The sequence below is a fragment of the Sorex araneus genome, chromosome 1, assembly GCF_027595985.1.
Source record: "Sorex araneus isolate mSorAra2 chromosome 1, mSorAra2.pri, whole genome shotgun sequence".
Taxonomy (NCBI): Eukaryota; Metazoa; Chordata; class Mammalia; order Eulipotyphla; family Soricidae; genus Sorex; species Sorex araneus.
In genome coordinates, this window is record NC_073302.1 from 451,616,984 (window position 1) to 451,639,307 (window position 22,324).

A 22,324-nucleotide genomic window follows, 5' to 3' on the forward strand; every position below is an offset into this window, starting at 1 on the left:
ATTTGGGAGCGAGTGACTGCCGGGCACTCTGTTTGGGCGGGCACCAGGCTCACCTGACCCCCTCTGATTTATCTCAGCCTGGCATGGGTCTGAGATTGACTGCAGCTTTTAATCTCTTTCGAGATTTATTTACGGGGCTCTGAAGCAGGGCTGGTAAATGAGCTGGTATGGCTGAGCTGGAGGTGGTTTGAGGTGTGGCTCCCACATACCTCACTTTTGGCCGTTTAATTTCTCGGGAAGCTTGGTCCTGAGTTGTTGGTCTGGCCAGAGGCACAGCGGTGAATTTGGGGTACTAGGAGGGCTGATGCACTCGCCCCGCTGGGACAGGGTGACCTGCTGGCAGCTCCGAGCACCCCTGAGCACTCTGTGTGGTCCACAGCCTGCGCCGGGGGCCCACGCCCCCACCCTGGGTCCCCAGACAGTCGGCGTGCTGGTCCAGGGAAGAAAGGGCTGCAGCTCTGTCTTGGCGCCCAGCAGCTCCTGTGCCAGGCTGGCCTGGAAAAGGGCCGTTTAAAGAGCCGACACTTGCAGTCAGCCCTGTGAAATTGGGGAGTGAGAGCTCCGAGAGGCTCCTCGCCCCTCTTGACCTCTGCTGTCCCCGAAGGCGGCACTCCGGGCAGCCCTGGGGGGTGGCAGAACCAGAAGTCCGGCAGGGCTGCAAGGGTCTTGCTCCTGTCCTGTTCTGCTCTGGGGCCCCGTGGTGCCTTCCGTCCGCATCTCCCCTCCCGCCCTCACTGACTGTGGCACGAGCAGCCCTGTCTGGCCCGTGTCCTGGGTCCCCTCGTCTTAGCCCGACTGGGATTCGGCTCTGCACGCTGGTGTTCATCACCAGCGGGTGGGCAGCAGAGGAGAGCCCCCAGAGGCTGCCCCGTGCGGGTGTGGCCTGTCCAGCGCGCCCTGGCACGGAGGCCGCCGGGTTCTCACGCGCTGAGTGCTGGGCTGTTGTGGGATGGGTGGGGTTGCTGAGAGATGGACGCTCCGAGTCACGTGACCTGCCCTTGGTTCTGTGGCGGGGGTGGGCGGGCGTACCTGCCGCGTCTCTGAACAGCCCCACAGTCCGTACAGGGCCGGCCAGGAGGTGCTCAGCGGCCGAGCAGTGGACATGTCCCCACCCCGAAGGCTCCCGGAGTACCTGCTGGCTGCCGTTCCCCTCCCCCCCAAAAAGTTTTAGTTCCACCGTGTTAGGGGCCAGTGCAGACCTCTGTGAGTGCATGTCATCCCCCCCACCCGCCACTGTATTGTCCAGGTTTGTCGGGCAAGATAACAGAAGCAGTGGCTTCAGGATGTTGGGTGTTGGCAGACGTTGCCGGAATCCCATTTGCCTTCGCACATACTGTTCAGTGAGGTGCCCTGTTTGGTCAGACTTCCTTTTCGAGGTGAAATACGGAGAACGCCTTACCTGCTCATTTCTCAGAAAGCAATGTTTTTGGTTTAGGTTTTTTTGGGGGGTGGGTTGTTTTCCTTTTGGGGTCACACCTGGCCATACTGGGGGCTTACTCCTGCTCTGCACTCAGGGGTCACACCTGGTGATGCTTGGAACCATATGGGTGCAGGGGATTGAACCCGGGTCATCTGTGTGCCAGGCCAACCAAGTTCGCCAGTACAGGCCCTACTCCCTGTGCTGTCGCTCTGGCCCCTTGCTTAGTTTTTGAGGCATTATCTGGCTCTGGGGTGCTGGGGACTGAACCCAGTCAGCCACGTGCAAGACCAGCGCCCTCTTCACCGTCCTGCCCTCCGGGCCTCAGCTCCTTGGAAGGACCTAGTTCCAGAATCCAAAGAGGACGCTTCAGGCCCTTGGAGCGTCCAGCCTAGGGCTGATGCGGTGTGTTCTCTGGTGGACGTGGCGCACCTCGGCCCTTCCCCGCCGCACTGCCTGGGTTCCCGCTGAAGTGGCCCCGTGGCCCCTCCTGCTCAGGTGGTGGCCGGACGAGCCAAGCATGAGGCAGCTCCGTGGGCTTCTTTCCTTCCGGGGAGGAGGCGGGAGCTGACCCGCCTGAGCTGGTGGGTTCTGTCTGCTGTGGGCCGCAGCTCAGAAGGGCCACAGTGCGTGTCAGACGGGCCCCACGGGCCGTGCCCGGTGCTGGTGGTCCAGGCTGGAGGAGGGGCAGGGCCCAGAGGCGCCGGCCTGTTGCCTGGCTCTGAGGCGCAGGTTCCAGGCGCTGCCCCCAGACCCCACACTGTCCTCTGGGCGTCTGACAATGTTATCTGTCCGCAGCCCCGAGCATCAGATGTCTGTCACGAGCCCAGAAATTAATTTAATGTCACCTGAAGACACGCAATTAATCTTTCCGAGGGCTTCATAATACCTTTGCAGAGAGAGTTGCCAGTTTGGCGGATTTGGATTTTGGGGTTTAGACAGAGATAAGGAAAATTAATTTTTCATCAGGGTTAATACAAGCTAGCAGGGCCACAAAGGCTGAGAAAAATGGTTTGGGAATTTGTCAAGTGTTGTCACTCCAGAATAATGCCGCTTAGCGTCTGATAGGCCTAATCAAGAGTTGAGATTTCTATAGGGAGGGATTAATCAATTTGCTCACTAGCGAATGCACGTCAGTGATACCACTTCTTCACGGGCTTTCAGGATGGAAATAAGATTTGATCTGTCAGAATGCAGGACGCCTCGGCAGTATCAATGGGCATTTTTATCTATATATTTAAACCATTTGTTATAAATAAATTTGTCCTGTCTCTCGGTGCCGGTGCACCTCCTTGTCGTAATGATCAAGCTGATACTGTTCCCTTCGCCTGATCCAGGCAGAGCTGTTCGTATAAACACGTGTAATAGACATATTAATGAGTTTGTCCTGCCTGTTCATGCCTGTTGGCCTCTTTTTGTAACGATCAAGCTGAGGAAATAATATTCCCTAGGGCACTGCTGTCCGTGTAAATGCAAGTACGTGTCCTGTGCGTAAATAGAAATGGGTCCCTGCACCTGTCGTGCCCGTGGGTGTCTGTGGACTCGCGTCCCCGGTGGCTGAGCTGATGCTGCGGTCCCTGGCGGTGCTGCGCTGCTCCCCGGCCCTCAGCTCCCCCTTGGAAATGGCCTGTGTGGGCTGGGGTAGATGAGCCGTCATCCTCAGCCCTGGTGGTGAGGACAGCAGGGTGAACCGGTGCCAGGGCAAGAGGGACTGGCTCACTTCTCAGTGCTCGGGTCAGCGTGAGTGTCAGGAGCCTCCCTCAGGGCTCCGTCCCGGGCCCTCCCGGTGGCAGAGTTCCTCCCAGATCTCTGCCTGGTCCCTGTGGCGGCCAGATCCACTCGGGCTTCCCTGGGCTCTCTGGCGGCCCCTCCCTCCTGTCCCGTGCCGCTGTCCTGGGCCCGCCCACATGCCTTCCGCTCCTTTTCTCTCGGGCCAGAATGTCTGGCGGGTTTGGCCCTGGCGGTCCGAGCACCTCAGCAGGCCCCGGCAGGCTGTGTGGAACTGACCGGGCCTGCTGGTCTCGGGGGCCTTGGTCTGTCCACGCCCCTGCGCTCCAGGCCTGCCTTTCCCGAGGGGACCACCCACGGGGGCTGGCGGGGTCGGGGGGACAGGAGGGAGCGTGGGCGCCCCCTTCCTGGGGCTGGGGGCCTGAGCCCACCCAGCCTGAGCCCACTCCTGTCTCCCAGCAGGGCGGCGAGAGCGACGGCTTCTTCCACACCGAGGCTGTGCCCCAGCGGCTCCCCGCACCGGCCCGCAAGGTGACGCTGACCAAGGGGGCGCTGCAGCCGCCGCCCCACCCGCCGGTGGGCGCCCACATGCACCCTGCCGGGCCCCCAGGCATCAGGAGCATCCAGGGCATCCACCCGACCAAGAAGGTACTGCCCACCGGCACCCTCCCATTGCTGCTCCCTGCGGGTGCTGTGGGAGCAGAGCCTGACCACCTCTCCCGCCCCCTCCCCCTGCTCCTCCCTGCACCGTCCCTGTGCCATCCCTGTGCGCGTGGGGCTGGGCCTGGCCACCTCTCCCGCCCCTCCCCCTGCTCCTCCCTGCACCGTCCCTGTGCCATCCCTGTGCGCGTGGGGCTGGGCCTGGCCACCTCTCCCGCCCCTCCCCCTGCTCCTCCCTGCACCGTCCCTGTGCCATCCCTGTGCGCGTGGGGCTGGGCCTGGCCACCTCCTCCCGCCCCCTCCCCCTGCTCCTCCCTGCACCGTCCCTGTGCCATCCCTGTGCTCGTGGGGCTGGGCCTGCGCCACCTCCTCCCGCCCCCTCCCCCTGCTGCTCCCCGCACCGTCCCTGTGCTGCCCCTGTGCAAGTGGGGCTGGGCCTGTGCCACCTCCTCCCACCTCCTCCTCCCTGCTCTCCCTGCTCCTCCCTGCACTGTCCTGTGCGTGTGGGGCTGGGCCTGGCCGCGCAGGCGGCTCCGACCTGGGCACCTTCCCTGTCCGCACACACTGGGGAGGAGCCGAGTCCCCCTCCGGAGCCGGCCAGTGAGTGTCTGTGGTTGCAGGTGGTCCTGCACGGACGAGGCCGCGGCGTGGCCGGCAGCCTGGGCCGGGGCCGCCTCATGCCCAACAAGCAGAACCTGCGGGTGGTGGAGTGCAAGCCGCAGTCGTGCGTGGTCTCCGTGGAGGGGCTGTCCCTGTCCACCACGGACGTGCAGCTCCGGAGCCTGCTGGCGTCCGTGGGGCCCATCCAGGTGGGTGCAGCCCGGGCCCACCACCCTGTCCAGGAAGGGCTGCGGCGGGGGCCTCCGGGCCGTCTCTGGGCCTGGGGCAGCAGCAGCAGCAGCTCCCTGGCGCCCGGAGTCCCTAGGACGGGGCCCTGGGCGGCAGGAGCGTCTGTGGGGCGGTGGCGCCACCTGCAGCCCCCGGGTGGAACAGCGGGGCGGGACTGAGCGCCCTCTCCCGGCAGAGCCTGCAGATGCTGCCGCAGCAGCGGAAAGCCATCGCCACGTTCAAGGAGCCGGCCCACGCGCTCGCCTTCCAGCAGAAGTTCCACAGGTAGGGCGCCCGCCGGAGCCCCGCGCCGCCCCCGGCCCCGCAGGCCCTCACTGCCGCCCCGTCCGCCCCACAGGCACATGATCGATCTGTCCCACATCAACGTGGCCCTGATCGTGGAGTGACCGCCGCCCGGAGGCCGACCGGCGCCGCCCTGCGACGCGGAGGCCCCTGAGCACAGCCCGCGCCTGCTCAACCGCCCGCGGGCCCGTTGCCCGCCCCGGCCGGCCCGGCCTGGACTCAGGAGACGGAACTTGCGGGACACGCGGCCCGGTGTGGGGTCGGCTAGTTTCTGAGTGTGTGGGCGCCGCAGAGAACTCGGGCTTCTGTCTCCTCTGTCCCCACGTCCTCCCGCATGTGGACAGCGTTCTCGGGTCCCCCGCGCCACTGAGCAGTGCCCAGAGCAGGGAGGGCGGCAGCGCACGGCCGCCCGCAGAGAGAACACTGATAATGGTTGCACTCACCTTCCGCACAGGCCAGTGAGGCTTTCTCACGCGCTCCACCTGCCCTGACTGCCCAGGGCCCCGGGTGGGGCGGCCCTGCTCCCACGGCCCCTCAGGGAGTGCGCCCGGCCGACCTCCCTGTGGAGCAGGGCTGTGGTCCCTCGGCGGGTGGCTGGGGTCCAGGCGTGCCGTGTGCCCGGTGGGGAGCAGGCCCAGGCAGGGGCAGCGGGACAGGCGCTTCCGGGGGTTCTGAGCAGCGGCCCAGGGCCTGCCCGACACTCTAGACACTCTGGAGACCCGAACGGGGCGTCCAGCCGGGGCCAGCAGTGAGGGGACATGGCTGGTCAGGGAGGAGCGCGGGAGCTGAACGCCACGTGCCCAGGTGCCTGGGCACCTTCCAGACAGGACCGGGGCGGAGTCTGCTGGACTCCCCTCCCCCCTCAGCCAAGGTGCTCAGCCCTGTCGGTCCAGAAGGCCCAGCCAGCCGTGGACGGTGGGGTGGGGCAGTCCTCACACTGGCGCGTCAGTGCGGTGCCCCCCTTGGCATTCGTAGTCCAGGGCTCCTGACGGGTGGCCCCGTCCTGGGAGGAGAAGGCAGGGGCGGGGTGAGCCCGGAGAGCCGGTGTAGCGGCGTTCCCCCCTCTGGGGTTGATTTGGGCCTTATCCTGCGGGCGTGCGGGCAGTTTCTTCCTGGTCAGCGAGTGCAGGCCTTCTCCCGGGCGCGGTGCTCGGAGGAGTGATGGTCAGTGCGGCAGGCTGGGGTGGGGCCGCGGCCACTGCGCCCGCGGGAGTCAGGGCACCGAGCCCAGCCTCGGAAGATCCGCTGCAACCATTATCTTTGTTCTTTCTCTATCATGCATTTAAAGCGAGATGCAGAAACACCATCCATGTAAATATGGACCTTTTAAAATTAAAACGTTCTTGAACACGCCTTCCAGTCAGCAGCACCCTAGGTATGTTAGTTTTCTCGTGTTGTCTTGCCGAAGTTGAATGGATATAGTTCCATAATTGTTGGTGTGTGTGTGTGCGTGTACACCGATTTTTATAAAGATGCTAGTAAGTCATACGCTCACCCTGCCCCGTGTATTATTTGTTCAAACTCAGCAGCTCAGAGCCATGATCCCGCTCTAGCCCGTGAGGTAAATACAAGCGTGAGTGTGTGGCGCAGGTTCTGTTTTCTTTCTGATTTTGTTTTGATTTTGTGCTGTAATGTAAGCTCCCGTAGCCGCCGCTGAGCGTCCCGGGAAACTCGGACTGATGACCCGGAAGGGAAAGGAGCAGCTCCTGTGATGAGCAGGGGCGTCCTCAGGGGGTCAGGGGGAGGGGGGAGGGGGGAGGGGGAGGCCTGCCCCCGATCTGTAAATGTCCTGGTTCCGCAGCCTTCCAGAAGCGTGACGGCGTCCGGCCTGCACGGGACCTCGCAGCTGCCGCGTCCTCCTGCTGACAGGCGTCTCCTGCGGGGGTGGGGGGCGTGCTCGGTGTCAATAACCCACTTTCTTCTAACCCGACTCCCCAGGGCCGGCCGCCGGAGAGGGAGAGGCCTGTGGGGGGCACCGTGGTCTGGGCGGCTCCCCCTGCTGGGCTCTGGTAGGACAGCGGGGGCTGGCCAGGCGCTCGCCGAGGACCCCCTCGCTGCCGGTGATGTTTGTGTTGGTCAGTGGTTTGCTCAGGAAGGTAAGCGTGCCGCTGCCGGGGTCGCGCTCTGAGGTAGGACAGCCTGGCCACGGGGGCGGCAGCCCGCCGCCTTCCCCCTGCTCAGCTCTGGTGCTGGAGCCTGGCGTGCGAGGCGGCAGCCAGCTGCTGCCGGGCGGGCCTGTGGCCCTGCCGAGTCTGTCCGGAGGGCCGCTGCCCCGACGAGACGGTCTCCGGAACCCTGACGAGTCCTCTCGGGCTCTGAATCCTACGGATTCTGCGTGAGGTGCTGTGCACCCGTCCCCGTGCCCCAGGCACGGGCCTGACCCAACTCCCGATCCATATTGGATCCCAGGTAGGCGCCTGTGGCGCTGCGGGCCTCCCCGGAGGCCCCCGAGGCCTCGGCCTCAGCGTGGTGCTTGGCTCTGCTTGTTCCACTCGCTTCCAGGCCGAGGGGGTGCTCGGGGCTTCTCAGCACATTCAGGTCGGGACGGCGGCGTGGACGGCGGCGTGGACGGCGGTGTGGACGCGGCGGCCACGCATGTAACCTGCTTCTCCCCGCAGCTTTGCTTCCACAGCGCAGGGTCCTCCGGGCGTCCGGGAGCCGTCGCCTCAGGCCTCCGCCCTTTGGTTTCCAGGTGCAGCCTCCGAGCGGGCGCGGGCGCCGGCGCCCTCCCCCTCGCGCCCTCCCCCCTTTGCTCCCACAGGTCTGACTCTCTCCTGCAGGTGGGGGCGGGAGATAACCGCAGTTTGATTTGCAGGGGACGCTGGCGGCACTGTGGCGGCAGGCGGGGGGCGGGGGCGGCACTAACCTCCCTCTCTGTCCCTCTACTTTGCAGGACCTTTGCATGAGCTCAGGTAGAGGTAGTCTCCCCCGAGTGCTGGGAGCCGCCCGCCCTAGTGTGTGCCACGGGCCGCCCCGGAGAGAAGCTGTGTAGCGAGCAGCCCTCGACCTCCCCCTCGCGCACTGGGCCCCCGGCTGGCCCCTTGTGTGTGGGCCCGCCCGCTCGCCATGTGTGTGTCTCTGGAGCACTTGCACGTGCCGCCATGTTCATTGTACTGTAACCGCAGACTGTGTCAATAAAGCGACGTTCGCACCCGCCCCGCCTCTCATTGTCTCTCGCCGCCTCTCCCAGCCCGGGGTCAGAGCCCCTCGGCCCTGGTGAGGGGGGGCCCATCTGGCCTGGGGTTCAGCACCTAAGAAGAGCACGGCCACATGAGGCCCTGTGGGGACCGCAGTGGGACCCGGCCCACAGGCGCACGTCCCCGCATCTGCCGCCTCCAGCTGACTCCTGGCTTTGTGCTCAGGGCCCTTGGGTGTCTCGTCAGCCATGCGCAAGGCAGGTGCCTTCCCTGCTGCCCTGTCTTCAGCTCCAGAACCTTGGGGTGCCGGCGTGGGGGCTGCCTACAGGCCGCGCTCGGCTCACCCCAGGAAGAGCTGGGCCCTGTGGTGGTGACCCGCTGTCCCCCGCCAGAGCTCATCTGGGGCCTGTGGTGGCACTGCTGGGAGGAGCCAGCTGGCCCTGGTGAGGGGCGGGGGCGTGAGGAGCAGTGGGTGGACTGGGGCCAGCAGGGGTGAGGGGTAGAGGGTGGGCTGGGGCTGCCAAAGGAGAGAGGGGCAGGGGTGAGGGGCAGAGCAGGTGGGCTGGGGTCAGCAGGGGTGAAGGGGCAGGGCAGGTGGGTGGGGCCGGCAGGGGTGAGGAGCAGGGCTGGCTGCTGGAACGAGCTGCCCACACACAGGTGGGGCAGGGCAGGGAGTGAGTGCATGGCCCGTCACCCCCGCGTGCCGCCCCGCTGTCACAGGGGTGCAGGGCGCGTGCTCACTGCCCAGACCCTCTGACCGACTCCGCCCCTCCCCCCTCTGTGCCCACACCCCGCCAGATCAGGGTCCACCTGACATGCAGTGCACAGGGTGCGTCTGTGCAGGAGCACCCACCCGTGAGCATAGGCAGGTATGTGTGTGCACGTGCAACAGAGCACACCCCCGCATCTGTGCTCGCGCCCCCTCACGCTCCCCTCACACCCGTGCTCACGCCCCTGCGTGCTCCTCTCCTGCACCAACTTTGCATTCAGGCATTCACACAGCAACGTTTAACCACACGCATGTTTTTGACATGTTCATCCAGTCCCACTCACGTGGTTGGCACGCTCACGCATGTCCACACTTTGTTACAGCAGGTTGTGATCTGCTCTGGGTTCTTGTGGGTCGGTGGACTGTTGGTCACACAGTGAGGGCTGGAAGCCTCTTCCAGTTGAATACACCTAGGGATGCTCCCGCCTCTCAGTTGTTTCTGCTGTCTGATTGGTCACACCCCGTGAAGGTTCTAATTGAAACAGCCTATCTGGTTGCACATGCAAATGAGGTGGGCATTGTATGGATCTGAGGTGATTAGAATGGCCAATCAGATTGATTACAGCTTGTCAGCAGCGTAGGATCTGCTCTCGGCCTCCTGGAGTAGTAGATGTTTTAAAAAAATAAAATGACGGGGGCCGGAGCGATAGCATAGAGGGTAGGGCGTTTGCCTTGCACGCGGCCGACCCGGGTTCAAATCCCAGCATTCGATCCCCGGCATCCCATATGGTCCCCCAAGCACTGCCAGGAGTAATTCTTGAGTGCAGAGCCAGGAGTTACCCCTGAGCATTGCTGGGTGTGACCCAAAAAGCAAAAAAAGAAAAAAAAATTACAGGTGGCTGGAGAGATAGCACAGCGGGGAGGGCGTTTGCCTTGCACGCGGCCGACCCGGGTTCTAATCCCAGCATCCCATATGGTCCCCTGAGCACGGCCAGGGGTAATTCCTGAGTGCAAAGCCAGGAGTAACCCCTGTGCATCGCCAGATGTGGCCCAAAAAGAAAAAAAAAAAAGACAATATTTTAATATATTTAATGTATTTAAATTTTTTACTGCATATAAGTATTTTTAAACTGCATTTATTTGAACACATTTACATTTACACTCTGGGTTTGCCTGAATTTATAAAACCAGTTTTTCATTAATTATTACTATTTACATGCATTCTTTGGACTCTGATTGGTCACACTTGTATCTTCCTGGAGTAGATTTGACCCAAAGTCTGGCCCCGCCCTCCGGCCCTCCTTGGCGCACGCGCACTGTCATTGGCCTGCAGGGGGCCCTTTGGGGTGATGCCGGGGAGACTGTCCCCTGAGCGCGGCCCTGATGCCCCGTCTGGCTCCGGACCCGCCCACGGCCTGGCCGACTGCCCCCAGCTGCTCCACCCTCCTGCAGCTGTGCCAGCCCGGGTGTCCCGGGTAGGGCCGCCCCTGCCCCACCCGGACGCCCTGGCAAGTCAGGCCCCTTCTGCTGGCCCCAGCGCCCTTTGCCCTGACCCTCCCCAGTGGAGGGCATCAGTGCCTGGCCTGGGGCTGCCCTCTGCTCCCAGACCAGGGCAGCTGCGTGAGGGGGCCTTGAAGTGCCCCCCGGCCCGGAGGGCGGGAGACAGCGGGGAGGGGTGCTGGAGCGAGGGTGCCAGAGGCACGCCGGGCACGGCAGGGCTCCCGGAGGCAGATGACGGGACCGGGGACACGTGTGGGGGACACGGGCCGGTGCTGGGGAGGCCAGTGGAATGACGTGCAGGTGAGGGCCAGCCGCGCGGGGGGAGTCGCCTGCACGGCAGGTTCCTGCTTCCTCCAGAGACAGGGTGGGCTGCCCCCCCCCCCCCCGTGCCCGCCCGCTCAGGCCAGCGCCAGCCTCCCTGGGGCCCTCGGCAGGGCCATGGGCAGGCACGTGGGCAGGACTGTGCCCCGCAGGGCGCCACCGCGCGCCGGCGCATCTCCCGGCTGCTGCCCCGCCTCCCTGCGGGCCGCCCCTCTCCCCTTCCCTGGGCGCTGCCCTTCTCTCCCCAGCTCCCCCGCTGGGGGCAGGCGGTGGCCGCGCTGGGCCGCGGGAGGCCTGCGAGCGGCCTGCACTGTCGCCCCGCGGCCAGCAGGCGGCGCGCGTGCCACACAGCCACCAGCGCTCCCGCACGCCTCCCCTCCCCGCTCCCCTCTGCTCTGCTCGCAGCCGCTCCCCCTCCCGAGTGACGGGGGAGAGTTCACGCAGCAGAGGAGACCTGGCAGTGTCCGCAGGGGCCCAGGAGCGCCTGGACAGGTCCCAGCGGGTCTGCCCGGCACCGCAGCCCCTTCCCTGGACCCCTTCGCGGGGGCTCCCGCAGCCTCGCTTGTCGGGGAGGGGAGTCGTCGGGGCCTCATGGGGAGGGGGCACTTCTCCTGCCCCCCAGGCGGCGCTCTGGGCACTCCCCGCTGCTGCCTGTGTCCGGCCAGGCGTCCCGGAAGCTGACAGGAGCCCGCCCCAGAACCAGCTCCGTGGCCCTGAGCCCTGAGGGGCGCTCAGGGCTCACCTGGCGGGGCTTGGAGGGCACAGGGGTGCCAGAGCGCGCTCGGGCACCCCTGCCTCGCCCTTGTGTCCCTCCGCTGCAGCGCTGCCCCGCCCGCCAGTCCCAGTGGCCCGCCGCACCCCCACCCCACGCCACCCCGGCAACGCCCTGGGCGCTGCTTTCCCATCTGTGACAGCTCAGCTGGGGACAAACAAGCCCTGAGTCCTGGTGGCTCTGGGTCACCCCAAGCAGGGTCTTGGCTCTGACCTGGGGCAGGGGCCCGGCGCAAACCCACATGCACACATGCATAAACACAACTGCAAGAACACTCAGACATACGTGTACACACATGCACACTCGTGCACACATCACACTCACTCAAATGTGCACACAACATGCACTCCCAAGTGCACACACACACACATGCAGATGCACTCAAGTGTGCACATACTCGTCACACAGACATGCACACGTGCAGACAAGATCATGTGTAGACACTCATGCACACACAGACACTTGTGCACACAGGGGCACACTCATGCTCATACACAGATGCACACTTGTGTGCACACATACTCGTGCACACATCTGCACACGCAGACGCTGCACACTTGTGCACACATTCACACAGTCAAGCATGTACACACAAATGCGTACTCGTGCACATGCACACATGCACTCATGCTCATGGTCATGCCCATACATGCAGGTGCACACTCGAAGACACATACATGCATACATGCAGTCATGCACACACACAGACGCACACTCATGCGCACACACAGACACAGAGCCTCTGGCTCAACTTTATTGATTCCAACAAGGAAGCACAAGGAGGGTCAAGTACATTCTGAGACATTTTGGGCAGGGGCGCGCTGACAATTGGGGGAGGGGCTGTGTGGTGGGGGTGGTCAGGCCACATCCAGCTTCTCCTCGCGTGGCCGTGGGAACTGAAACTGGGTGGGCCGCTGGGGAAGCCTCTGTCCGAGCAGCCTGGAGAAGACTGGGGGGCAGGGGAGCAGGCCTGGAGCTGCTGGGTGTGACCCCACTGGCCACAGCAGGGAGGCTGAGGGCCCTGCTTAGGGCATCCAAAGCCGCTGCATGCACATGACGGACACTTGCTCGGGTCAGTCCGCCCGCCATCTGGGCCCTGGGCCTCTTGGGGTCCTGGTTCCGCTGGAGACCACCGCCGACCTACTCAGGCCCCGGGTCCATCCTGCCCCCTTCCTCGGGGCCAGCTGCAGTGACTTCGAGCGGCAGAGGTCCCAGACCCCAGCAACGTCCACAGCCCGCCGCACACCGGGACGGCGGCCACAGCGCGCCCCTCAAGGGCACGGACAGAAGTGGGGCTAAGCCCTGAGCCACAGCAGGGCCGGGTTGTGGGGGATGAGGGTGGGAGGGCCAGAAGTCAGCCCCTTCCTGCAGAGCACTGAGCCCAGGGCACGGGGTCCGCGGCCCGCCCTTCCGAGAGCTGCGGGCGCGCGCGGGCCGGCGGGGCCGCTCCTCCCGCGGGATTCACAGTATCAGCTCGTCTGCGCGCGCTCCTGGGAGGGTCCCGCGCCCGCCAGGCCCCGGGCAGCCTCGCCACACGCTGACGTCTGCGCGGCACTTTATTTCTATAAAACTGTTACAAAATAGTCAAAAATACATTTTAGTAAATTTACAGCAGTTATTTCTCGATTTATTAATGCAAAACAGCCTTTGTTTTTCTCTGTACAAACTACAGGCTCCGTCCGCGTGGGCTCATTACTAGGTGTGCTTCGTAAAAAATAGTATTTTCTAGTAAATTCTTTGAAGTTAAAAATAACAGTTCTTCCAGCCTGTCCAAAAAGAAAAATGTGTTCACGTGTAAGCACATGTGTTCATGAGTGCCTTGTATTTGCGTGTGCGTGTGTGTACGTGCGTGCAGTGGTCCTGACTCAGGAGGTGGCGGGGCTGATCCAAGCGAACGGGCCACCACGAAGCCATCCAGGGCCTGGCTTCACCAGTGGCAGACACTAGTTAAATTAAAATAATATATCTTTATATTTTACACTATTTCAAAAATGAAATGTAATTCAGTTACGTAGTGAACTCTCAAAAAATCTAATTTACAATTCTGTGTATAAAAATAGAATTTGTGGACTCCCCGAGCTCGCCTCGGTTCACGCTTGGCCTGGTGGGGGGCGGGGAGGGCGGAGCGCGGCTTTCTGGAAGCCCGGGCGAGGGGTGTGTAGAAAAATAGACTCTGAGCAGGTGGCCCGGCCTCGCGGACGGCTCTCCCGCCCGGGAGCACAGTTCATGTGGTAACAATAAATTATCCAAGAAACAAACTAGTTAAGGCTTTTGAAGGTCCTGTTCATATTATTTAAAACATCTATTCATACCAAACAAATAAATAGCCAGGAGAGGTGGAAAAAAAAATAACCAAAAATAAAACAACAACTGAAAACTTCAAAAAAAAAAAAAAAGTCGACTCATCACAGCGCCGGAACTGGGGCCGCGCGTCCTCGCGGCCGCTCCGCCGGCCCTCCCGCGGCGTCCCGGGCTCCGCGCCCGCCCGTCCTCCAGGTCTCGGTGCGCGCGCGGGACCTTCAGCTGGGCGCCACGGCCATGCCCAGGGGGTGCAGCGCGTCGCGGTCCAGGAGCCACGTGCCCAGGCGGTAGAGCAGCCGCGAGTACCAGTGGACGCCGGGGGCCCCGGCGGCGCGGTCCGTGCGCGCGGGCGCCAGCGCCTGGAGCAGCGCGTGCGCCAGGCGGAAGGGCGCGAAGGCGCGGTGCGCCCAGCCGTGCTCGTCGATGACGGCGTAGCACGACGCCAGCACCCGGTCGATGAGGATCGTGCCCTGCGCCGTGAGCGGCGCGTACGCGCCCGCCGCCTCCTCGCGCAGCGACACGCGGTGCACGGCGGCCGGCAGCAGCCGCGGGGCCCCGCCGCGCTCGGCCACCACGTACACGCGCTGGCCCGGCCGCACGCGGCTGGCGAAGAGCGCGCGGCGCTCGGGCGCGGCCCCCGACGGCGCCCCCGCGGCCGTGGCGTTGGACGGCGCCACGAAGAGCAGGTGCGCGGCCGTGAGCAGCAGGCGCTCGCGCGGCTCCCGCGTCTCGATCACGTAGAAGACCTTCTTGGCGCCGTCGTCGCGGTCCAGGAAGGCGAGGAAGTCGCTGTAGAGCAGCCGGCCCTGCTCGTCTGCCGCCAGCACGCGGTCCCCCGGCCGCAGGTCCTTCACGCGCTTGGTGCCGCCCTGCTCCAGGCGCACGGTGGCCGAGCCGGGGAAGCAGCCGCCGGACTTGGCCGCCACCGAGTTCTCTGCGGGCGGGAGAGGGAGACAGAGGGCGGGCGGTGAGTGCCGAGGGGATGCGCGGGCCAGGGGCTGGGGGCGCAGGGGCGGGCTGGGGACCCGAGGGAACGCGCGGGCGCGGGACCAGGGGCACGTTGGGGGTCCCCAGGGGACGCGCGGGCGCAGGGCCGGGGGGCTGGGGGTCCCCAGGGGACGCGCGGGTCAGGGGCCGGGGGCGCAGGGGCGGGCTGGGAGTCCCCAGGGGACGAGCGGGGCCGGGGTGGGGTGCGGTGCGGGGTCCCGAGAGGACGCGCGGGCGCGGGGCCGGGGCGGCGTGTGGTGGGGTGTCCCGAGAGGGCGCGCGTCGTGGAGGACGGGCCCGGAGCGGGCGGCCGCATTCCTGGGCTACTCCCTCTGGACCCGGCGGGCCGACGGCGAGGGCGGTGGCTTCGCCCCTCGCCTTCCGCCTTCCTGCGGGCCCCCTCCCCCGGCTCCGCACACACCCCACCGGCCGCGGTGTTTGCTCTGCACTTGGCGCCCTCACCAAGCCTCCTTGAGCTCCTCGGGGCGCCGGGCGCACCCAGCTTCTCCGCCCCCCACCCCACCCCCGACGGCGGGGCGCGGCTCTCCCGGCGCGCTCGGGGGTCCCCTCGCCAGACCAGCCCCGGACCTCGGGGGGGGGGAGGGGGTGTCAACTAGCTGTTGTCCTTGCAGCAACTGGACAAACGGCGGGAGGAACGGCCGCGGCCCGCGAGAGTTTCCTAATTAAACTCCAGCCCGGGCGCAGCTTCGCCCCGGAGGCTCCGGCGCGGAGGGGAGCCGCCCCCGAGGGGCGACACTTCCACCTCGGGCCGCCCGCCCTCCCCCTCGCTCTCCAGCGCCGCCCCTCCCTATTTGCTCAGGTGCACCCCCCGCCCCTGCGCCCTCGGCCCGCGGAGGCCCCGGCCCCCAGGACTGTTTGCACAGCCCCGCTCCGGGCACTCGAGACGCGTATTTGCATTTTAAATGGCGAGGCCCGCGCCGTCCGGAGCGGGGAGCGCCGGGTTCTCAAGGCCCCTCGGCTGCGCGCTTTCTCGCGCTGGCCCTCCGGGCCCCGGGCCGCAGGACAATGCCCCGCGCGGGGCGACGCGGGGGCCCCGGGAGGGGCGGGCGGCCCAGTGTTCTCCGCATTCCAGTCCCCGGGATCAGGCCGTGCGCAAACACAGCCCGAGAGAGGCTCCTCCCGGCGGCACCCTCGGGCTTAATCTTCTCATCGGCTTCTCGGGCATGGAGCGCGCGCCCGGCCGCTGCCCGGCCCGAGTCGCCGAGTCGCACGACCCCGCGTGACACGCCGGGCCCGGCGCCCCGGCCCGTGTGCGCAGAATGCCAATGAGGGGCTCGGCACCCCGCCTCCCCGCGCCCGCACCCTCGCCCGCCCCGCCGCCGCGCCGCGGCACTTGGGAGAGGGTTTTCTCCCGGCATCTGCTATTGGAGAGTCGCCGCGTACGGCGACACCCGGCCGGGAGGCGCGCCGCGAACTGCGCCGCGAAACGCGCCCCTGGGCGCCCGCGCCGCGTCCCGCGCTTCCTCGCCGCGGCGGCAGGTGGCGCTGCGCGCGCGGACACGGACACGGCGGGCGCGCCCGCGGCCTGCAGACGCTGGACTCGGGGGGCGGCCGGGCCCCCCCCCCCCGACACCTGGCCGGGCCGCCCGGCCGGTCGCCCTAGAATCCGGGCACCCTCGGGACAGGAGAGCCGGGCACGCCGGCCCGGGGCTGAGCAGGGGGGGCGGAGCACTGGGGACCCCCGAAATGGGCCGGAGGATGCGGTCCCCCAGCACGACCCCAGGGGAACACGTGGGTGCGGGCGCGGACGCCACCCTGGTCCGGCCGCCTCACCTGCTTTCACCGAGCAGTGGACGTGCGCCTTGGACTCGTAGTAGACCCAGTCAAAGCCGGCCTCCACGGCCAGGCGCGCCAGCATGCCGTACTTGCTGCGGTCGCGGTCCGACGTGGTGATGTCCACGGCGCGGCCCTCGTAGTGCAGCGACTCCTCCGAGTGGTGGCCGTCCTCGTCCCAGCCCTCGGTCACGCGCAGCTTCACGCCGGGCCACTGGTTCATCACGGAGATGGCCAGGGCGTTGAGCTTGTCCTTACATCTCTGCGGAGAGAGGAGGCGGCCGTGGGCACCTGGCCCGCGGGGTGTGAGCGGGGGACACGGCCTCCCACCCCCCGGACGTGCGGGTTTCGGAGGCAGCTGCCGCCACTGCCCACCCCACTCTGCCCCAGCTTCCGCGCGCATCCGCAGAGGCCCAGCGGCCGCCCGACGGGAAGCGCAGCGGCCTCTCCTCCCGGGGCGCGAGCGCGGCGTGCGCGGGACCCTCCCGCCCTCCCCCCACCCCCGGGCTGGGCGAGGCGTGAGTGCGGGTGCGGGTCGCGGGGCCCAGGTGAGGGCGGATCCGCGGGCAGCACAAACATTCCTTATCTGCACGCACATTCCTGCCCGCGGAGTCCGTGCCGGCGCTCTGCCCTGCGCGCCGATTGTGTCTCGTTTTCCTTCACCTGCTCCCTTCCCTGCCCCCTCTTGTTTTCTTGGCCCCGGCGGAGCCGAAGGGTGTCCGGCGAGTTTGGAGAGCAAACTTCGGGGTGGGGGAGGGGAGCGGCGGGCGAGCCCTGCGCCCCCCGCGGCCCGGGGGTGGGGTGGGGCGCGTCCCCGCGGGAGCAGGATGCGGCCCGGGGCGGCGAGGTGCGAGGCGCGGGGGGCGGGAGGCCCGGGCCCGGCTCGGGAACTCCCAGCCGACCCTCGGGTGGGGGGGTGTGCGCGGGCCCCCCGCCCCGGTCCTGCGAGGGGCCGCGCGCCGGGCTGCGGCGTTGCGCAACAGGAAGAGACTATGGGTCTGGCGGGCGGCCGCGGCGGCGACGCGGTTGTAGGGTTAAACGCACGACACGCGGGGGTCAGCGGGCCGGGGGCGGCCCCGGACCGTCCGCGCCTGCAGGAGGGGGGCGCGCAGGCGCCCGGCCGCGAGACAACGACAGGAGCGACGACGCAGCCCCGACAGCGGGTCGGGCGGCGCGCGAGGTCACCTCCGCCACGGAACGCGCCTTCCCGGGAAGAGCCCGAGGAGCCGCCGCGCTCCGGGCCGCGCCGCCGCTGCGCACGCGCACGCGCACGCACGCGCACGCGCGGCCCCGCACCCCCGAGCCCGCGGGCCCCGCCGCCCCCGCCCGCGGCTGCGCCCCCGGGGCCCGAGGCCGAGCCCCCCGCCCGCGGCTTCCCGCGCGCCCGGGCCGGGCCGTTCGCACGCGGCGGGGCCGGGAGGCGGCGCGGGGCCGCGGGTCCCCGGGGGTGGCCGCGCGCCCTGCCCGCCGGGTGCCGCCACCGGGAAGCCCCGCGGGGCCTCGGGCCGCGCTTTGTGTCTGTGCCCCGAGCCCGAGCCCCCGCCCCGCGCCGCCCCGCGCCCGGGGACCGTCACCCCCCGGGCCGGCGAGCTTCCCCGTGCGGGGGAGGGTCCCCAACTTCCAGGGACACCCCGGCGCGCGCGTTCAGAAAGCCCCCGCTCCGGAGAGGGCCCCCTCCCCCAGACACGTCCGCGGCGTGGGCCCGGGGTCGCTCCCTCCCGGCCCCCCGGCCGCCCGGCACTGCGGCCTGCGCGGGGAGAGCGCGTCTGCCTCTCGGGTTAATATTAACCAGCCCCTCCAGCGTTCCAGAGCGGCCCCAAGTTCCACCGCGGACGCTCGGCCATGGTTGAGGGGCTCGGGCGGCAGGTCCCGGGGCGCCGGCCACGCGGAGAGCGGGGTCCGCGGGCGGCGGCCGCGGGGCGCGGGGCCCCGGCTCGGGCCGCGGGGCGCGCAGGGAGAGGCGCTGCCGGGCGCTCCGGGCCGCCCCGCCCCCGGCTCGCGGGACCCGGGCACGCAGGTGGGGTGCGCCCCGCGGCCCCCCAGCCGCCCGCCGCCCCTCCCCCCGCCTTTTGTGCTCCTCGCGGGGAGCAGCCGCAGCCCGGGGAAAAGTATTTGTTTTCGTTCCTGCATCCAGGGAAGTTGACGGAAGGTCAGAAGTTCAAACGCCGCCGCCCGCTCGCGGGGCGCGGGGCGCGAGTGGGACCGGCCGGCCGGGGGCTGCGCTGCGCCCCGGCCTCGTCGCGGGGGTCCCCGGCCGCCGGACCCGCAGGCCCCTCGGGGCGCCGCCCCGACGGATGCCCGCGAGCCGGTGCCAGGCTCGCTCGCGGCTCCGGGGGCGCGGGCCCGGGACGTCGGGGGCACCGGCGCGCGCGGCCCGGAGCTGCCCCTCTCCCTTCCCCCAGCCCTGCACTTGCGCCCCAGCGGCGCAGCTCGGCAGCTCCGGGGCGCTCGGAGCCCTCAAGGTACGACTTGAATATTTTAATAGGCCAATAAAAAAGATGTTGACCTATATTTGCGCGGAAATCCATTTCTGGCTTCAGTTGCGCGAGTTGCAGAAAGTCTAGCCTCGGCGGGCGGGCACGGGCGGGGAGGCTCGGCGCGGGGGGCGGCTGCCCGGCCCGCCCGCCCGGCCCCAGGTGAGCAGGTAGGACACCCGCGCACTGCGGCGCCCGCAAGTTCTCGGTTCCTCCCCTCCAGCCCGGGGAGCAGCATCAGGAAAGGGACCCAGGTGCGTCCCCCTGGGCCCCAGCGGCCGCCCCGGGTGAGTCCAACACTGGCCCGCGCCCCTCAGCCCTCCCCGCCTTTTGTCAGACCCGGTGCGGGCTTCTCCCCGGTGGGGGGACGCGTCTGGGGGCTGCAGGTGGTGGGGGGCGGCTGCGAGGGGGGGGGGAGAGCTGGGTGCGGGTCGCTCTGGCCGCGCAGAGCGGCCGTGGGCGCCCTCCCTCTCCCTTCACGCGCCGCTGGCAGAGAGGCCAAGGGCCAGCGCCCCTGAAGTGGAGGGAGGTCTCCGAGTTAGGAGGCCAGCCGGTCCAGCGGGCAAGTCAAATGACAAAAGAGCTGCCCATCCCGCGCCTCACCCCCGCCCCAAACTTCTGCCCTAGCCCCTTCACCTCCCTCGCCCCCAGGAAGCGCAGGCAGGGAGAAGGTGAAAGCCCCTCTCTCGGCCTCCAGAGCAAACAGACCAAGTGTGGGGCCGCCGCCGCCCGGTCTCTACCTGAGTCATCAGCCGGTCTGCTCCCGTGTTCTCCTCATCCTTAAATATGATGTCGGGGTTGTAATTGGGCGTGAGCTCCTTAAACCGCTCCGAGTTTCTCGAGATCTTCCCCTCGTACCTCCCGCTGGCGCCCAGGGTCTTCTCGGCCACGTTGGGGATGAACTGCTTGTAGGCGAGCGGGGTGAGCTTCTTGGGGTGCCGCCGCTTGCCGAAGCCCCTGCCCGGTCCGCACGCCAGCCCGGGGCGCGCCAGCAGCCAGCAGCCGAGCAGTAGCAGCAGGAGACATCGCAGCGGGAGCAGCATCGCGCCGCCCGCCCGCCCGCCCAGCCGGGCCGCCGCTGGCCGAGCACGCGGGGTGCGGAGCGCCGGCTCCCGGCCGCCGCTCGCTCTGCCTCGCTCTTTCTCTGCCTACACGCCCTGGGCCAGCGCCGCGGCTGGGCAGTGGTCTCCGCTCCCCACCCAGACAGGGGCTGCGGAGGCAGGCTGCTGCGCGCTGATAACGGAACACATCGGAGTTCGGGCGGCAGACAGCAATCAAGAGACAAAAAGAGTCTGATTTTCAATGGTAGCAAGGCTGAGCCTGGGAGACGGAGGCCGGCAGTGGTATATTATAGCTGGCAGGGCCGGATCTGATTGGCCACTACAGCGCAAGCCTGTCTTATGATGTTTAACCCTAAAAAAGACTCATTTTTTTCCCTGTGGCTGCTGTGGCTTTATTTTCACCTGCAGTCTCCGAGTTAAAAAAAAAAAATTATTCCTAAGACAAAGGTGGGTGGGCAGGGGGGAGGAGGCCGGTTCCCCGGTTACTCCGGCTCTGTGGCCATCTCTGGGTCCCCCTTTGCCTCCTCCAGAATGGTAGGTGCTCCCGTTAAGACCAACTTAAGTTTTCAGAGGACCCGATGCTGGGTCTCTGGCTCTGCCCCCCGCCCCCCTCTCCCACCAGCATGCAAATATTCTCTCCACCTAGGGGGGAGGGGTGTGGGAGCTGCGGGCTCGGGACTTTTCCAGGGGCGGGGGCTCTGCATTTTACAGAAAGTGGGGCGCGGGTTCCTGTGACCCAGGAGGACCTGACCGGCCCCAACTTCACACACAGGTTTCCGGGACCTGTGGAGCCCCTTGCACGCCCCTCAGCAGGGCCGCAGGGAGCCACAGGAGTGAGGGTCTGGGAGCCCAGTGGGCAGGGGCCGGGGGCAGCCCCAAGTGGGTCATAGCCAAGTGAGGTGGTGGGAGTCGGGCTCCTGGCGTGCTGGGCCTCGTTGCTGCTGGCCAGGCAGTGGACAGGGAGGCCAGCCGGGTGGGGTGGCGTCTTCCGGGGTCGCTCCTGGCCGGCAGACCCCAGTACAGCTGCCAGCCCACCCCCAGGTCCTGAACGGCAGGAGACCCCACCGCCATGCTGCTGAGCCTCTGGAGCACTGCCCAATGGGCCCAAGCCCTGACCACACAGCGTCCTGTGCAGGAGAACCCCTTCACAGATGACAATTCTGAGGGTGCTCGAGGGACATGCCGAGAGCCCCCCAGCCCAGATTGGCCCCAGCGCTGTAGCCCCCAGCCCCCCAGATCTCTGGTGAGAGGGACCCTCACTCTCAGGAGGGGGGCGGGGGTCTTCCTGCCCCAGCCCGTCCCGCGGCCTGGAGAAGTGACCCCCGCCTGGACCCCCTCCCCTGCGGTCATCCCTGGGGGCACCGGCTTGGAGGTGGGGCAGACGCCCCGCGCCCACCTGGGGGTCCCTGCACCCTCTCCTCTGCACCTTCCCCGGGGCTGCACCCAGACCTGGGCTGGGGCGCAGGGGAAATCGCCCCTTCTCACAGTCGCCTTAGAAACCATAGCCCGGGCTGGGGGTGGGGGTGCCGAGCCTCACCCTCTCCCCACTCCCTGCACCCCAGGCCGCGCGCGCCCCCGACAGCCGGGCGTCCCCGCGGCGCAGCGCCCCGCCCCGCCGCTAGATGGCGCCCTCACCCTGCCGTGGCGCCCGGCTCCCTGACCGCCTCCCGCCAGGGCTGCCCGCTGCCCCCTTCTCCCGTGCACCCGGGTCCACTTGGGGCTTCTGCCCGGCCCTTCGCGCGTGGGCAGCCCGCTGGGGCCCCTCACCCAGGGCGCTGGTGTCTGGCCCGGGGGTGTGGCCGGCCTTTGTTCGCCCGGTTCTCAGCGCCCTGTGCGGGGAGTGGGCAGGGGACAGGGGGGCTGGCAGGGCCGCACCTTCCTGCAGCCGGGGCTCCCGTCCCCAGGGGTCCCCTGGGCGTCCCTGGGTGGGCGCGTGGCCGTCCCCTGCCTCGGTGGCCTCCGCTGTCTCGGGCGGACAGAGGCAGGGTGGGGCAGTGTCCTTTCGGGAGCAGCAGGCCCGCCCCCACCTGCCCCCTGGCCGTTGCCCGCGTGTCTCGGGGCCGCCGGTGCGTGTTGGGAGTCGGGCTGTGATGAGGCCCGGAGCAGAGCCACCGTCAGCGGGACCAGCGGTCCCGGCCCTGAGGGGCTGAGGGAGGGAGCAACAGACGAGACCCAGCACCGACCTCCTCGGGCTGTCTGGGTCGGGGTCTGCGCGGCCCGGAGCTCACAGCTGAGGGGCTGGTGGATGAGTGTGTGTGAGTGTGTGCGGGTGTGTGTATGAGTGTGTGTGCGTGAGTGTGAGAGGGTGTGTGTGTATGAGAGTGTGCGAGGG

The 22,324-nt window shown here is 67.5% G+C and overlaps 2 protein-coding genes across 3 annotated transcripts in view; one reads left to right on the top strand and one right to left on the bottom strand.

Moving 5' to 3' along the window:
- Positions 1–8,089, top strand: part of RBM33 (RNA binding motif protein 33) — a 61,363-nt gene extending 53,274 nt beyond the window's left edge. The window contains exons 15-18 of one of the 2 annotated variants that reach the window (XM_055124643.1): positions 3,605–3,793; positions 4,426–4,614; positions 4,830–4,918; positions 4,992–8,089. In XM_055124643.1, the coding sequence (XP_054980618.1) occupies positions 3,605–3,793; positions 4,426–4,614; positions 4,830–4,918; positions 4,992–5,040 (516 nt within the window). In that variant the 3' untranslated portion in view covers positions 5,041–8,089. The remainder of the gene's footprint in view (positions 1–3,604; positions 3,794–4,425; positions 4,615–4,829; positions 4,919–4,991) is intronic. The other variant, XM_055124647.1, reaches the window with a different exon arrangement.
- Positions 8,090–12,130: 4,041 nt separating this feature from the next.
- Positions 12,131–20,276, bottom strand: SHH (sonic hedgehog signaling molecule). The gene is made up of 3 exons (XM_055136709.1): positions 19,672–20,276; positions 16,458–16,719; positions 12,131–14,610 (listed from the first exon to the last, which is right to left on the bottom strand). Exons 1-3 carry the CDS (start codon positions 19,972–19,974, stop codon positions 13,895–13,897), a joined length of 1,281 nt encoding a protein of 426 aa, XP_054992684.1. The 5' UTR covers positions 19,975–20,276; the 3' UTR covers positions 12,131–13,894.
- Between the last annotated feature and the right edge of the window lie 2,048 nt (positions 20,277–22,324).